This window comes from Macaca nemestrina, chromosome 3, assembly GCF_043159975.1.
Source record: "Macaca nemestrina isolate mMacNem1 chromosome 3, mMacNem.hap1, whole genome shotgun sequence".
Classification (NCBI taxonomy): domain Eukaryota; kingdom Metazoa; phylum Chordata; class Mammalia; order Primates; family Cercopithecidae; genus Macaca; species Macaca nemestrina.
The window spans coordinates 138,533,308-138,548,710 of NC_092127.1; the positions used below are offsets into that span (position 1 = coordinate 138,533,308).

At 36.3% G+C, this 15,403-nt stretch overlaps 1 protein-coding gene and 1 long non-coding RNA gene across 4 annotated transcripts in view; one reads left to right on the forward strand and one right to left on the reverse strand.

Annotated features, from left to right (window-relative positions):
- LOC105477273 (USO1 vesicle transport factor) overlaps positions 1–15,403 on the forward strand; it is a 92,116-nt gene that overhangs the window by 70,270 nt on the left and 6,443 nt on the right. For 2 of the 3 annotated variants that reach the window (XM_011733716.2, XM_071093511.1), the window contains 9 exons: positions 595–806; positions 2,257–2,277; positions 6,826–6,936; positions 7,557–7,675; positions 7,832–8,013; positions 8,289–8,410; positions 11,303–11,441; positions 12,316–12,479; positions 13,674–13,760. In XM_011733716.2, coding sequence (XP_011732018.2) covers positions 595–806; positions 2,257–2,277; positions 6,826–6,936; positions 7,557–7,675; positions 7,832–8,013; positions 8,289–8,410; positions 11,303–11,441; positions 12,316–12,479; positions 13,674–13,760 — 1,157 coding nt within the window. The remainder of the gene's footprint in view (positions 1–594; positions 807–2,256; positions 2,278–6,825; positions 6,937–7,556; positions 7,676–7,831; positions 8,014–8,288; positions 8,411–11,302; positions 11,442–12,315; positions 12,480–13,673; positions 13,761–15,403) is intronic. The other variant, XM_011733719.2, reaches the window with a different exon arrangement.
- The window catches only part of LOC139362400 (uncharacterized), a 39,578-nt gene that overhangs the window by 6,133 nt on the left and 18,042 nt on the right, over positions 1–15,403 (reverse strand). The window lies entirely within an intron of this gene.

Sequence of the window (15,403 nt, forward strand, 5' to 3'; positions counted from 1 at the left end):
TGTTTTGTATGGCTGAATAGTGCTCCATTGTGTGTATGTACCACATTTTCTTTATGGAATACTTCTGATCCCAAGCATTTTGGATAAGGGATACTCAACCTGTGTTTCTTTTCTCTCTCTTTTTTTTTTTTTGGAAGATAGGGTCTCACCTTGTCCAGGTTGGAGTGCAGTGACACGATCCATAGCTCACTGCAGCCTCAAACTCCTGGGCTCAAGTGATCCTCAGGCCTTAGCCTCCCTAGTAGCTGGGAATACAAGCATGCACCGCCAACTCCTGGCCTCAAGGGATCCTCCCACCTCAGCCTCCCAAAGTGCTAGAATTACAGGCGTGAGCCACCATGCCCAGTCTCAACCTATATTTCTTTGTTCTGTTACTTTTCTTCCAAGATAACTTTCTCTCATTGTTCATTTTGCTTTGAAAAGCAGATTTTTATCATTCTGAAAGTATATTTAATACTACTAATTAACACATGTTTAATGATTATATTTAATGGTATTTCACACTATTTTATGTGTACAGAAAGCAATTGATTTAAAATTTGGTTTACGTAAAAAATCTAATATATTTTTATTGTCTGCCTGCCATCTTTGTAGCAACAGGTAATTCAGTTTCAGCTGGCCAGTTATTATGTGGAGGTTTGTTTTCTACTGATTCACTTTCAAACTGGTGTGCTGCTGTGGCCCTTGCCCATGCTTTGCAAGAAAATGCCACCCAGAAAGAACAGTTGCTCAGGGTTCAACTTGCTACAAGTATTGGCAACCCTCCAGTTTCTTTACTTCAACAGTGCACCAATATCCTTTCACAGGTAAAGTTTTGCATGAAACTTCTCTAAGGGGGAAAAAGTTCTGTACATTTTGATGTCAGTGATACAGGATTTAAGGATGTCTTTAGAAGATACAGATGAAAAAGGACAGAGAAGACTTATTCTGCTTATTAGTTCATCATAATCAGAAACAGTTTTGTGGAGAAAAAGCAGTAAATACTGTTAGAGGAATAGTTTTGCTAAATAGTTATAAGGTCTGCATCATGATGAAAATACATGTTCTGGCCAGAAAGGTATTTTGAGGGTTTTGTCTTGCTTTTAAATTATCCACAGTGTTCATGCATGTCATTTTTCTCTTTCTTCTCAGTAACTGAATTCAGGTTAGTTTATGGGAGGGAATAGAGTAAAGTCATAGCTGTGTATTTCCCTCTTTCTCTTCCCAAAGCAATTGATCATCTAGAAATAGTGGAACAGTGGTCCATTGTATATATAGTTATACAGTATATTCCCTTGAGGTTCGTGAGTTCTTAAATCCTTAACTCCCCAGTGCATATCATTTACCTAGTAAGATGTAGGAAAACATAACAAAAAATTTTTGTGTGTCTTAGAATCTTAGTGAGAACAACAAAGCTTTATTGAAGTGTAGGTGCTAGGCATTTAGGAATGTCACTTTCTGTTACATGATTTGCCCACATGTACCAGCCTTGCTTTTGAACAGTTCAAGTTCATGCTTTAGCAAAACTCTAAAGTCATTGACATTTAAAGTCACTCAGGGAGAGTAAAAACATGACTAAATCTAAAATTGTTCTGTACACTGCTCTAGCAAGTAGTTATCCTACCCACTCCCCATAATAATGTGGTTGTGTCCGTCTTTAGTTTTTAATTCTGCCACACTCGTTGAATTTTTCCTTATTTTGAGCTTTTAAAGAAACATTAGCTCCATCCATAGAAATTATAAATGAAAGCTTAAAAAGTAACTATAGTGTAAAGGAAGTTGAAGTTTAAAATTGGCTTACTTTAATTGAAAGCTTATTTTGTCTTAATACTTATCTCTTAGAGATTTAAAAAACTACCCTAAATTTTTATATCTTTACTTATTTATTACTTGGCATTCTCACGTTGCTATCTGTTGACAACTTTTTTTTTAAAAGTCAAACAGTAATTATCTGTCTAATCACCATCACCGCAGACTTCACTTTAACATTGAAATTACAATGAATGCATGATGAGAAGTGCTAAAGATGGTGATGTCTTCCCCATTCTTAAGTAATCACAGTGCTATAAAATTATCCTTTATCTTCTAAAATATATATCCTCTAAATGTATCCTCTAACTTTATTGTATAAAAGAAGTATCATTAGAACTATCCTGTCCCAAATTATTGGCTTGAGTTTGTAGAGAGACTATGAAAAAGTATTTGAGGGATTTTTCCAGATTTAGACTTTTCTGAAGTAGTAATATGTTTGAATAATTTGTAATGTATAATTTGCAGGGTGATAAGATCGACAGACGGGTATGTATCACTTGATAAAGCTTAGGCATTTTCCTCTTTCAGCAAAGCTTTTTCTCTGTCTTGGGTTTTGCTGATTGGTTTTTTTTAACTGCTTGTTTGAAGTTACATTCTACTTAACACTTTTGCGTGTCAGCCAATTTATTTCTATCATAAATGACTCTCCAGTTTTTCTCCATGGGATATTGTATTGGTGTTACTAAACACTGTGGGAATGAGAATCTGAATCTATACTTGTGCTTCTTCTGGGGATGCTTGCACTTTTTGGATTTCCTTGGTTTTGGTTTTTTGCGTTTTTTTCTCCAAGCTTGCCTATTGATTTTCTCTGAAGCCATTTCAAAGGAAGTAGAATTCAGGATTAAGAATTTTGTCTTTAATCAATCAGCATATGAAAGAATGTGATTATTTTTATACTAGATTATTTAAAATGTACAATAGTAAGTATAATTTTGTAATTTGAAATATTTTAAATGAAATATTATGGATTATTCTGAATATAATCCATGTGCTACGGCCACCACTGAGGGTTAGTTTTTGCTGTGTGCGGGGAAAGTGCTATTTTTGTTTTGTTTGTTTTGTTTTGTGTGACTATTTGGCAGAAAAGGAGTGTACCTTAATATCTATGTTTGGGCATGGGTTTCAGTTGAATAATGTGGGTAGTAATAAATGAGGTCCTGTTATGAATTGTGTCTTTGTGTATGAGCATGATTTAACATGTGTCATTAACTTACACACACACATACATATTTTGCAGCTTTAGCCTGAATAATTTTATATCAGGGAAAGTGTTTTATAAGTATACGTCAGTCATTTGAAAGGTAATTTTTTTGGGGGTATTAATTTATATACCATAAAATGCACAGACCTTCTGTGTTTCATGTGATGATTTTTGGTGTTTGAGTGTATCTCTGTAAACACCACCCAAAACAAGATGTAGAACATTTTCATAATCCCAGAAAGTTCCATCATGCTCTTTTCTTTCTTTTTTTATTTTATTTTATTTTTTTTTTTGAGACAGAGTCTCACTCTGTTGCCCAGACTGGAGTGCAATGGCACGATCTTGGCTCACCACAACCTCTGCCTTTCAGGTTCAAGCAGTTCTCCTGCCTCAACCTCCCCAGTAGTTGGGATTACAGGTGCACACCACCACGCCCGGCTAATTTTTGTATTTTTAGTAGAGACAGGGTTTCACCATGTTGGCCAGGCTGGTCTCAAACTCCTGACCTCAGGTGATCCACCCACCTGGCCTCCCAAAGTGCTTGGATTACAGGCGTGAGACACTGCACCCAGCCCTCAGCTTCAAATATTTTGTTTGTAGTTCTCTTTTATCCTGTAAAATCTGTGATTTATAATTACCCCTGAGAATGCTCTCAAATTAGAGTTTTAGCCTCCATTTGTTTTCTCAAATCTCCACAATGATTCACACACTCTAGGGGCTCTGGAAAGAGGTGTGTGTACTTTTCCTTTTATTCATATCCTCTGCCCATTTTATATTAACGTACTTAACCCTTGTTTTTAATATGAGTTACAGATTTTTTTTTTTTTCCTAGTATGTCGTTTGTCTTTTGACCTTGATGTTTTGTTTTGGATTTTTTTTTTTTCTCAGACTTATATTTTATGGCTTCTGCATTTTAAGTCATACTTAGAAAAGGCGTTTCCATGTTCAGATTTTAAGGAATTTACTAGGCCAGGCGTGGTACTAGTATTACACCTGTAATACTAGCACTTTGGAAGCTGAGGCGGGGGCATTGCCTGAGCTCTGGAGTTCAAGGCTGCAGTGAGCAATGATTGCTGCACTCCAGTCTGATAGACAGAGTGAGACTCGGTTCCCACTCCCCCGAGAAAAGACTTTAAGGAATTTATACTTCTCTTTTTATCTTATACTTTCTGGTTTCTTTTTTTGCATTTAATTCTTTGTTCTGTTTTTCTCAACAAACTTTATGAGATACAGATCCACTGATCTTTTTCTAAATAGCTATCTAGTTGTCCCAAAATCTTTTAAGTCTATTGGTAACTCACTGATGGTTATATGCTACCTTTTTCATATACTAAATTCTCATTTGTATATGGGCCCATTTTTCTGGATTTTTGTATTCTGTCTCTTGATTCCTGCTTGTTCATGATCCATTATTCTCTCTCTCTCTTTTTTTTTTTTTTTTTTACAGTGTCCCTAGTTAATCTCACTTTCTTCATATGATCTTCAGAATCATGCTGTTTTGTTCAAGAAGCAAAAAAAAACCTTTTTGTAATTTTTATTTGAATCATATTAATTTTATTCATTTATTATTTTTAATTTAATTATTTATTTAATTAATTTTTTTTTGGAGTCTCACTCTGTTGCCAAGACTGGAGTGCAGTGTTGTGATCTCGGCTCACTGCAACCTCCACCTCCCAGGCTCAAGCGATTCTCCTGCCTCAGCCTCCCGAGTAGCTGGGACTACAGGCGCCTGCCACCTCTCCTGGCTAATTTTTGTATTTTTAGTAGAAACGGGGTTTCACCATGTTATTCAGGCTGGTCTCGAACTCCGGACCTCAGGCGATCCAACCCGCCTCAGCCTCCCAAACTGCTGGGATTACAGGCACATTAATTTTATAAATTAACTTAGAATTAATATATTTGTGATGTTGAGTCTCCTATCTAAGAACATGGTGGCTTTCTATATTGGTTTATGTCCACTTTCGTGCTCTTTAGGAGTGTTTTAAAATTTTCCTTGTTTACATTTTATACCATTTTTATTAGGTTCACTCCTGAGTACTTTATCTTTTTTTGTCTCTATAATAAATTGAATGTTTTATTCTGTCTTTTAACTGGTTATATTTGACTTTGCTCTTCTTATCCTTCAATTAGATCCCAAAAGCCATACTTTTAGAAGATTCTGATTTAAATCTTATTCTGTTTTTTTTAATTACATCAGCCAATGATTTGATAGTATGCTCTTGTATATACAATGTGGGTATATTTGGTACCTGCAAATGGTTATTCTAAGTAATGAACTTATATATAACCAAGTAGATGAACAAAACATTTGCATTTATAACTTGAGTAGTTGCAAGTTTTCTGTGGCACATGGTCGGTTGAGAATGACTGTTTTTTAACTTCCCAATTTACATGGATGACTTGAAGTTATGTTGTGGGCATGGTAAACAGTAAAAATAATACACCATGTAAAAACTAAATTTGTGTCAGTGCTTACATGGCAGATCATTTGAAGAGGTCCTGTTTGAACTTAATTCAATATTAAATATACCTAAAAATAGATTATAGAAGAGTCAAGATATTGGCATCAAGATTTGCGAAATTAGAATAGTCTAGGTGGTAGAAATTTTTCAGAACACAGTGATGGTTACTTTAAATTCATTCCTTGTCTAGATCTTTGAATTATATTTTGTACATTTTATGAGACTTTCCCCAAAGTGATGCATTACTATTCTGATTTTCATTATTATATTTCAAACAAGTTTTTTTTGAAGATACAGGTTATAGGAATATAAATATGGGCACTGTCAATATTATGAACTAAGATTATTCTACCTAGGAGATGTAAATGTGTTGTATTAAAATTTTGAAAACTAATTTTGCTGGATATGCTTGTTTTCGGTATTAACTGTACTTGGCAGTAGTTAATGGTTTGGGGCACTTGGCTAATTTAAATCTTCCTCTTATCTGGTGTGTGATCACTGAATTTGTAGTATGGTTTATTTATTGTTAGAGAATATATTCTCTCATGGAATTTGACTAAATGATTCAGGGGATTATTTTTTGTATTTTTCTTGATTTTTTTTTTTTTTTTTTTTTTTTTTGAAAGAAGTAGAATTTTCCTTTTATCAGGCACTTTTTTTTTTTTTTTTTTTTTTTTTTTTTTTTTTTTTGAGACGGAGTCTCGCTTTGTCGCCCAGGCTGGAGTGCAGTGGCCGATCTCAGCTCACTGCAAGCTCCGCCTCCCGGGTTTACGCCATTCTCCTGCCTCAGCCTCCCGAGTAGCTGGGACTACAGGCGCCCACCACCTCGCCCGGCTAGTTTTTTGTATTTTTTTAGTAGAGACGGGGTTTCACCATATTAGCCAGGATGGTCTCGATCTCCTGACCTCGTGATCCGCCCGTCTCGGCCTCCCAAAGTGCTGGGATTACAGGCTTGAGCCACCGCGCCCGGCTGGGCACTTGTTTTTAAACTTCTGACTGAAATATCATAAATTTGCTTGGCAAATTCATTGTAAAGTGTCTTGGGATTAATAGATATTTTAAAGCCTCCACGCTATAATTTTTTTTCCGTAGCAGACAAGGTTTTTAAAGTAATGGTATTTTAAATAACCCAGTATATGCCTCTGAACATGGATCAATTCTAATTTCTGCACTCTGTTCATTTTAGGAAGTGCAGCCTGTGGTGCATACAAGAATTTATTCTCTTGTTTAGTTTTTTAAAACTGGATTTCTGGCTCATCTCTTATAAGATGTTAAAGTTCTTTTCATGCAAATGGAAGGGATCTTAGGGCAACTTTAAGTTTAAAAAATATAAAATGAATGGAAAGATTTCTACCAATTTATCTGTTGCAGGGAAGCAAAATACAAACAAGAGTTGGATTATTAATGTTGCTTTGTACCTGGCTAAGCAATTGTCCCATTGCAGTAACACATTTTCTTCACAATTCAGCCAATGTTCCATTTGTATCCTTTATGTTTTAGTAATGTACATGTAAGTATTTATATCTTTTTTAGTTTTTCTTCTCAATTAGAAGTAGCTCTCTGCCCAAAATACTTGAATTCTCCACTATCATATCTGTGTTGCAACTTTTTAAACTGTTAAGGTTGTAATGATGCTTAAGTTGTGTGTGTGTGGTTTGTTTTATGCTGGCTTGGAATATATATGGAATTTCTTTTTTTTTTTCGAGACAAAGTCTTGCTCTGTCGCCTAGGCTGGAGTGCAGTGGCTCTCTCAGCTCACTGCAACCTCCGCCTCCCAGGTTCAAACAATTCTTCTGCCTCACTCAGCCTCCTGAGTTAGCTGGGATTACAGGTATGTGCAACCACACCCAGCTAATTTTTGTATTTTTAGTAGAGACAGGGTTTCACCATGTTGGCCAGGCTGGTCTCGAGCTCCTGACCTCAGGTGATCCACTCACCTTGGCCTCCCAAAGTGCTGGGATTACAGGCATGAGCCACCGTACCTAGCCTATATGTGGAATTTCTTATGGGAACTCTTATGTGAAGTATTAATGTGTGTCAAATTCAAATTGCAAAATATACTAGATATTATCAATCCTTAGCCTCCTTAACAAAGATTTCAGCTTACAGGACAAATTGCAGAAAATCTTGGAGAAGAAGAGCAGTTGGTCCAAGGCTTATGTGCCCTTTTGTTGGGCATTTCAATTTATTTCAATGATAACTCACTTGAGAGCTACAAGAAGTAAGTAAGGCCTTGGAAGATGACTCTCTTAATGGCATCAATAGATAATGATGCTTTTTTTTTTTTTTTTTTTTTGCCAAAGCATTATGTAGATCAAGTTTTATGTTTTGTTTTGATTTTATTTTTTAAAGCATCTCAATATGTTTATCTCTGTAGAGAGAAACTAAAACAACTAATAGAGAAGAGGATTGGCAAAGAGAATTTCATAGAGAAACTAGGATTTGTTAGCAAACATGAGTTATATTCCAGAGCATCTCAGAAACCCCAGCCAAACTTTCCCAGTCCAGAATACATGATATTTGATCATGAGTTTACGAAGCTGGTAAAAGAACTTGAAGGTAAGACTGAAGATTTATATTGATATTTGATGGAAAGTAATTATGTTTATATTGTACATGTATATTCTGGATGCATGCAGGTTATATAATAACTCTAAAGGTATATTTTTTTCCTAGCTCTTGATCTGTAGCCCATTGAAGGACATTTGGCTTTCAGTAAGATTGAAAAGATTCTTACCTATCATGGAGTTAGGTTACATGTTTCTACTAAGTCTTAATAGTAAAATAGTATTTAAAACGTTTAAAACAAATTTTAAATAAGCTTTCTTTTATAGGTGTTATAACTAAGGCTATTTATAAGTCCAGTGAAGAAGATAAAAAAGAAGAAGAGGTGAAAAAAACATTAGAACAGCATGACAATATTGTGACTCACTACAAAAATATGATTCGAGAGCAAGTAAGTACTGATGAATTGTATAGACCCTCTGATTACCATAGGCACTTTCTGCTTTCAGGAAGAATTTCTTTCTGGCATTTCAAATGAAAGAGGATATAGAAAGCAAAACTCATTATTTTTCAAAGCATCTGAGTATTCAACAGAGTGCTTAATATGTGCTAAGCACTATGCAGCTGATTTATTAGATAATGATGAGTGGATAAAGATGAAACTACATTTGCAGAATCATCAGTTGACATTTTCTTTCCAGGATACCAGTGAACTTTCATTACTTGCATTGTGTTGAGTACCCTAAACCTTTCATAACATTCCTTCAAAATGTTTTCTTGACTTTTACTCTCATTTAATTTCTTATGATATTTACCTTGATTGGAATTCTAGAAAGTGCTGAAAAATGAGGTTATTAATATTGTTAAAATTCCAGTGTCATAAAAAAATACAGTAGTGGCAGACCCTGTGGGACAGATTTATCCCCTTCCCTCTACTGCTGTCCACACCTGTCTACTAATTGTGCACAGTTTATGGCAGGTGTGGCAATAAAGGCATACATAGAACCCTTTAAATTGACAACTGTTTATATCTTATTTTCTTCCTCACAATCTACATTACTGAGATTAGTTTATTTTTTGTTTAGGCAGAGTCTTGCTCTTGTCGCCCAGGCAGGAGTACAGTGGTGCAATCTCAACTCACTGCAACCTCCGCCTCCCAGGTTCAAGCAGTTCTCTTGCCTCAGCCTCACAAGTAGCTGGGATTATAGGCGTGTGCCACCATGCCGCCTAATTTTATATTTTTAGTAGAGATGAGGTTTCACTGTGTTGGCTGGTGTTGATCTCCCAACCTCAGGAGATCAGCTCGCCTCAGCCTTCCAAGGTGCTGGGATTATAGGCATGAGCCACCACGCCCAGCCTACTGAGATTAAAAGTTTAGAAGGAATGAAAATGTTGTGGTATATTTAGCATTCATTCTAAGCTTTTCAGTTTAAAAGTAAATCAATAAATTGTAATCTTAGAATGGTAAAATTTGAATCATCAAACTACTCATGGTTATTAGGATTTTTCATCTATACCTGGGTACAAAGATGGAGTCATTTCCAGTTGGTAAAATGTAATAATATCTTTGGAATAGTGAAAAATGAATGCAACACAATGCAAGTAATGAAAAACAAATTGCTGGAATGTGATACAGAGTCTATACTTGGGGCTGCAAATACAGTTGATTTGGCAAAAGAAAAGAATGATTGACACAATTACTCTAATAACTCCTTTAGAAATGTTCTTTTTAAATATTCTTACCATTTAAAATGCTGTTTGGTATTAGACCACAAGCATCTAGAACTATAAAATGTTTATATCCTTTGAATGACATTTGATAATTCATCCTGAGGAAATTCTCCAAAATTCAGGAAACAATTATATGGACTAAAATATTTATTGTAATGAAATTTGTCACTTTGAAAAATGGAAAACAATGTTAAATAGATGCAATACAATTTATATTTAGTGTTTTTGACGCTAAGGTTGCTTTCCATTTTTCTTTTTTTTTTTTTTTTTTTTTGAGACAGATTTTCATTCTTATTGCCCAGGCTGGAGTGCAGTGGCTAAGCACAGTGCCTCATGCTGGTAATCCCAGCACTTTGGGAGGCTGAGGTGGGTGGATTACCTGAGGTCGAGAGTTCGAGACCAGTCTGACCAACAATGGAGAAACCCCGTCTTTACTAAAAATACAAAAAATTAGCTGGGCATGGTGACACATGCCTGTAATCCCAGCTACTTGGGAGGCTGAGGTAGGAGAATCGCTTGAACCTGGGAGGCAGAGGTTGCAGTGAGCTGAGATCACACCATTGCATTCCAGCCTGGGCAACAAGAGCAACACTCTGTCTCAAAAAAAAAAAGAAAGAAAAGATAAATGGAATGCAACCTTAGCATCAAAAACATTGAATATAAATTGTATTGCATCTACTAAATTAGTGAGGATTAAACATTATGTTTTGAAGACTGTGTAGCAATATGGGGAAATTATGATAGAATGTTAAGTAAATTAAAGGCTACATAATTATATATTGACGGATTATGACAAATTTTAAACCATGGATTGGGGAAAAATTAGAAGAAAATAAAGAAATACATCAAATTCCGGCCGGGCACGGTGGCTCACGCCTGTAATCCCAGCACTTTGGGAGGCTGAGACTGGTGAATCACCTGAGGTCAGGAGTTTGAGACCAGCCTGGCCAACATGATGAAACCCCGTCTCGACTAAAAATACAAAAACATAAGCTGGGCGTGGTGGCGGGCGCCTGTAATCCCAGCTACTCAGGAGGCTGAGGCAGGAGAATTGCTTGAACCCAAGAGGCGGAGGTTGCAGTGAGCTGGATCGCGCCACTGCACTCCAGCCTGGGCGATAAGAGCAAAACTCCGTCTCAAAAAAAAAAAGAAAATAAAAGGACGTCAAATTCCAACTATAGTTTTATTATGATGGTAAAAGCTGGAAGCTCTTTTATCAATTTCCTGTATTTCTCATTGTCTTTTAATATTGAAAATAATATAGATGCATATGTATAGATACATATGCTAAATTTCTTAGTTTGATGTAAATTTTTAAATGGTTTTGTGACCAAAAATGGAGTTTTTTCATTGTATTTCCCACTATAATTGCAGGCTGTGCCATGGTGTTTATCAGTGGAGACTTCCTTGAAATCTTGTAGTTCTACTGCATGTTAATTGGCCTTGATGGATATATTAACACACCAAGTTGCTTAATTATTGAATCATTTTGGAAGTGTTGAGCACTTTAGCATACTCTCCCAAAATGTGACCTCTAATTTTTAAAAGTGTTCACCTTCTTAATGCTAACTAGTATGAATTTAAAACACATGAATTATGTTTTGTTCTACAGGATCTGCAACTTGAGGAATTAAAGCAGCAGGTTTCCACATTAAAATGTCAAAATGAACAGCTCCAGACGGCAGTCACACAGCAAGTATCTCAGATCCAGCAGCACAAAGACCAGTATAATCTTCTTAAAATACAGCTAGGTAAGTGTAGCTGAGCCATCACAGTGATAGCACCTAGGTCATTCTTTCCTCAAGAGCTAGACAAAGTAAAAGATTATTTTTGTGGACTAGTCTTCTTCTAACCTTAATCATGGTGACAAAAAATGTAAATTGGAGTTTAAAGCAAAATAGCATGATAGTTAAAGAGTAGTTAAGACTGGACCTTTGGAGATTGAAGTCCAAGCTTCTTGCTACGTGTTTATCTGGCCGATTGATTCTCATCCATGGCTGTATATTAGAATCTCCTGAGATGCTTTTTTTTTTTTTTTTTTAAATACCGATGCTGATACCACAATAGTGTTTCTGATTTAATTAATCTGGAGTTAGGTCCAGGGATCAGTAACTAGTACAAGCCCACCGGGTGATTCTAACGTATAGCTGATTAAGAATGACTGATGTAATCTTTCAGTTTCCTCTTCTGCAAAATGGAGATAGTAATAACGTTTGAGGACTAAATGAAATAATAAATGAAAAATTTAAGTTGTGCCTGGAAAATGGCAAGAACTCCACTGCTTATAAATAGTATTATCCTACAGTGCTTGTGAAGATTTTTTAAAGGGATTTTATTTTCTCATATTCAGTTGACAGAAGTGGAATTAAAATTACTGTAATTCTTAATCATAGATCACCAGGCCATGCAGGCCACACAAGGCTGTGCTGTTTTTTCTCCCAGAATCCAGAAAATATTATCAGTTCACTATTTTTATCAATATACCATTCTGCAAAGATGAAATGTGATTGCAAAAGTGCTGCCAAAGTAATTGAATTAAGAAAATTATATATTTGAATCTTCTAGTTCAAAAATGAAAAGCTTAAGTTTCCCATTGGCTTTTAAAATGTTATGTCTGTCTAACAGGAAAAGACAATCAGCATCAAGGTTCTTATAGTGAGGGGGCTCAGATGAATGGCGTTCAACCAGAAGAAATTGGTAGATTGCGAGAAGAGATAGAAGAATTAAAAAATAATCAGGAACTTCTACAGAGCAAGCTAACTGAAAAGGACTCTGTGATTGAAAATTTGGTAAGTAAATGTTTAAAAATTTAAAATAAGAGTTCAAGAGTGGTTCTCATTATACTGCCTTTTTTTTTCTTTCTTTCTTTTTTTTCCTTGGATCTCTTAAGCCAGAATATCATATGTTAAGATTTTACAGGATGGGCTGGGCACAGTGCCTCACGCCTGTAATCCCAGCACTTTGGGAGGCCGAGGTGGGTGGATCACCTGAGGTCAGGAGTTCGAGACTAGCCTGGCCAATATGGCAAAACCCTGTCTCTACTAAAAATACAAAAATTAGCCAGGCATGCTGGCAGGCACCTGTAGTCCCAGCTACTCGGGAGGCTGAGGCAGGAGAATCGTGTGAACCCGGGAGGTAGAGGTTGCAGTGAGCTGAGATCACCCCACTGCACCCCAGCCTGGGCAACAAGAGGGAGATTTTCCATCTCAAAAAAAAAAAAAAAAAAGATTTTACAGGATGAGCTTTGGAGTCAAACTGTTTAAGCTTCCATGCTTCCATTGAATTTAAGCAATTTAGTTAACCTCTTTAAACTTGTTTCCTGATCTATAAAATGGTAGTGGTAATGTCTAGTTCATTGTTGTGAGATTTAAGTGAAATACTTTCTAATACATAGAAATTATATAATAAATGTCTGCTTTTATGCTCTTTCTCCATATGAACACAGGTAAATGCTTAGATTTAATAAATTACAAATTTTTTTTTGTTTTTTTTCTTTAGAGACAGAGTCTCACTCTGTTGCCCAGGCTGGAGCACAGTGGCACAATCTCTGCTCACTGCAACCTCCACCTCCCGGGTTCTAGCAGTTCTCCTGCCTCAGCCTCCCGAGTAGCTGGGATTATAGGCGCACGCCACCACACCCGGATAATTTTTTGTATTTTAGTAGAGACAGGGTTTCACTGTGTTGCCCAGGCTGGTCTTGAACTCCTGACCTCGCGTGATCCGCCCGCCTCAGCCTTCCAAAATGCTGGGATTACAGGTGTGAGCCACCGCACCTGGCCTACAAATGGATTTTTAGCCATTAAAAAGTTGTAGACAATATGTGCTGTGTTGAATTTGTATCTTGGGCATAAAAATTAAAATGTTGATATGATTTTTTGGTAAGCACACGTATGATATAGTTTATATGTGTACAGATCTGTTTTGTTTTTTCTCATCTTTTTATACCGCGTATATTTTATAGTTTATTTTTATGCTATTTGTAGAAATCTTCCCAAACATCTGGCACAAATGAACAGTCTTCAGCAATAGTTTCAGCTAGAGATTCTGAACAAGTTGCAGAATTAAAACAGGTAATTTTCCACTTTGATCCAATTCTACTTTGTCGTATTTTAATTATAATAGAATAACAGCCCTGTAGTTTCACAAATCTAGAACTGTATTAGCAGATGTAAGTAAAATTTAAGTTAAGACAACCATTTGAAAATCCAGAAGCTATTTCTATTTATATGATAATGGTACTTTGCTTTTTTTGTGTTTTTTTCAGAGATATTCTTTTTAAAAAATCTCCGCATCTCACCCGTGTTATTTATAGATTATCAGTGAACTAACAACAAAAAATTTAAATTTATGACTTGCAAATATGAAAATGTAAAATCTTATGCCTAATTTTCATATACTATGATAATTGCTTGACTAAATGTATGGGGTTTTTTAACTGTTTTGTCTAAAAAATACTGAATTTTAGAATTGAAAACGAGAAAAACAAAAGGTAAACTTACGTATATCTCAATTAAATGACTCCAGCTAAAAAGTAAAATAAACTACAGGCCGGCGGTGGCTCAAGCCTGTAATCCCAGCACTTTGGGAGGCCGAGACGGGCGGATCACGAGGTCAGGAGATCGAGACCATCCTGGCTAATATGGTGAAACCCCATCTCTACTAAAAATACAAAAAAAAAACTAGCCGGGCGAGGTGGTGGGCGCCTGTAGTCCCAGCTACTCGGGAGGCTGAGGCAGGAGAATGGCGTAAACCTGGGAGGCGGAGCTTGCAGTGAGCTGAGATCCGGCCACTGCACTCCAGCCTGGGCGACAAAGCGAGACTCCGTCTCAAAAAAAATTAAAAAAATAAAAAAAATTTAAAAAAAAAAGGAAAATAAACTTTTTCTGCGGTAATTTATAACATCTAGAAAAGCAAATTAAACTGTTTTCTACTTGCTTATAGTATCTATAAATTCCTGTTAAACTAGATCATACAGATTTACCTTTATCCAATGAAAAAATTTAAACGTATTGGTCAAGAAAAGAATCAAAAAAGAGAAATGAACTGTGTACACTTACAATTAAATAATGTAGCAATTAGAAGAAAACTCTAGAGTATATTATCCCCAAACAGGTTCTGGGTTTTTTTTTCTTTCCTCCTCTTTTCTTCTCTCTCTTTTCTTCTTTCTCTCCTTTCTTTCTTATTATAAAAGAAATGCATGCTGCTTTTTTTTTTTTTTTGAGATGGTGTTTTGCTCTTGTTGCCCAGGCTGGAGTGCAGTGGCACCATCTCGACTCACTATAACCTCCGCCTCTCAGGTTCAAGTGATTCTCCTGTCTCAGCCTCCTAAGTAGCTGGGATTACGGGCGCCTGCCACTGCATCCGGCTAATTTTTTGTATTTTTAGTAGAGACAGGATTTCATCATGTTGGCCAGGCTGGTCTTGAACTCCAGACCTCAGGCAGTCCACCCGCCTTGGCCTCCCAAAGTGCTGGGATTACAAGCGTGAGCCACTGCGCCTGGCCAAGAAATGCATACTTTTTTTTTTTTTTAATCCAAGCAATACTAAAAAAGTGACCATCCTTACTAACCTAGGACTGACTGACTTCCTTCTCCCTCCACTAATCAACTGGCCCTAGTCCACTGACATGGCTGCTTTGAAAGAGAAATGACTGAACATAGAGAAATTTTGTCTTATTTTGATAATGACCATGTACCTCAGAGTAGATTCTAAA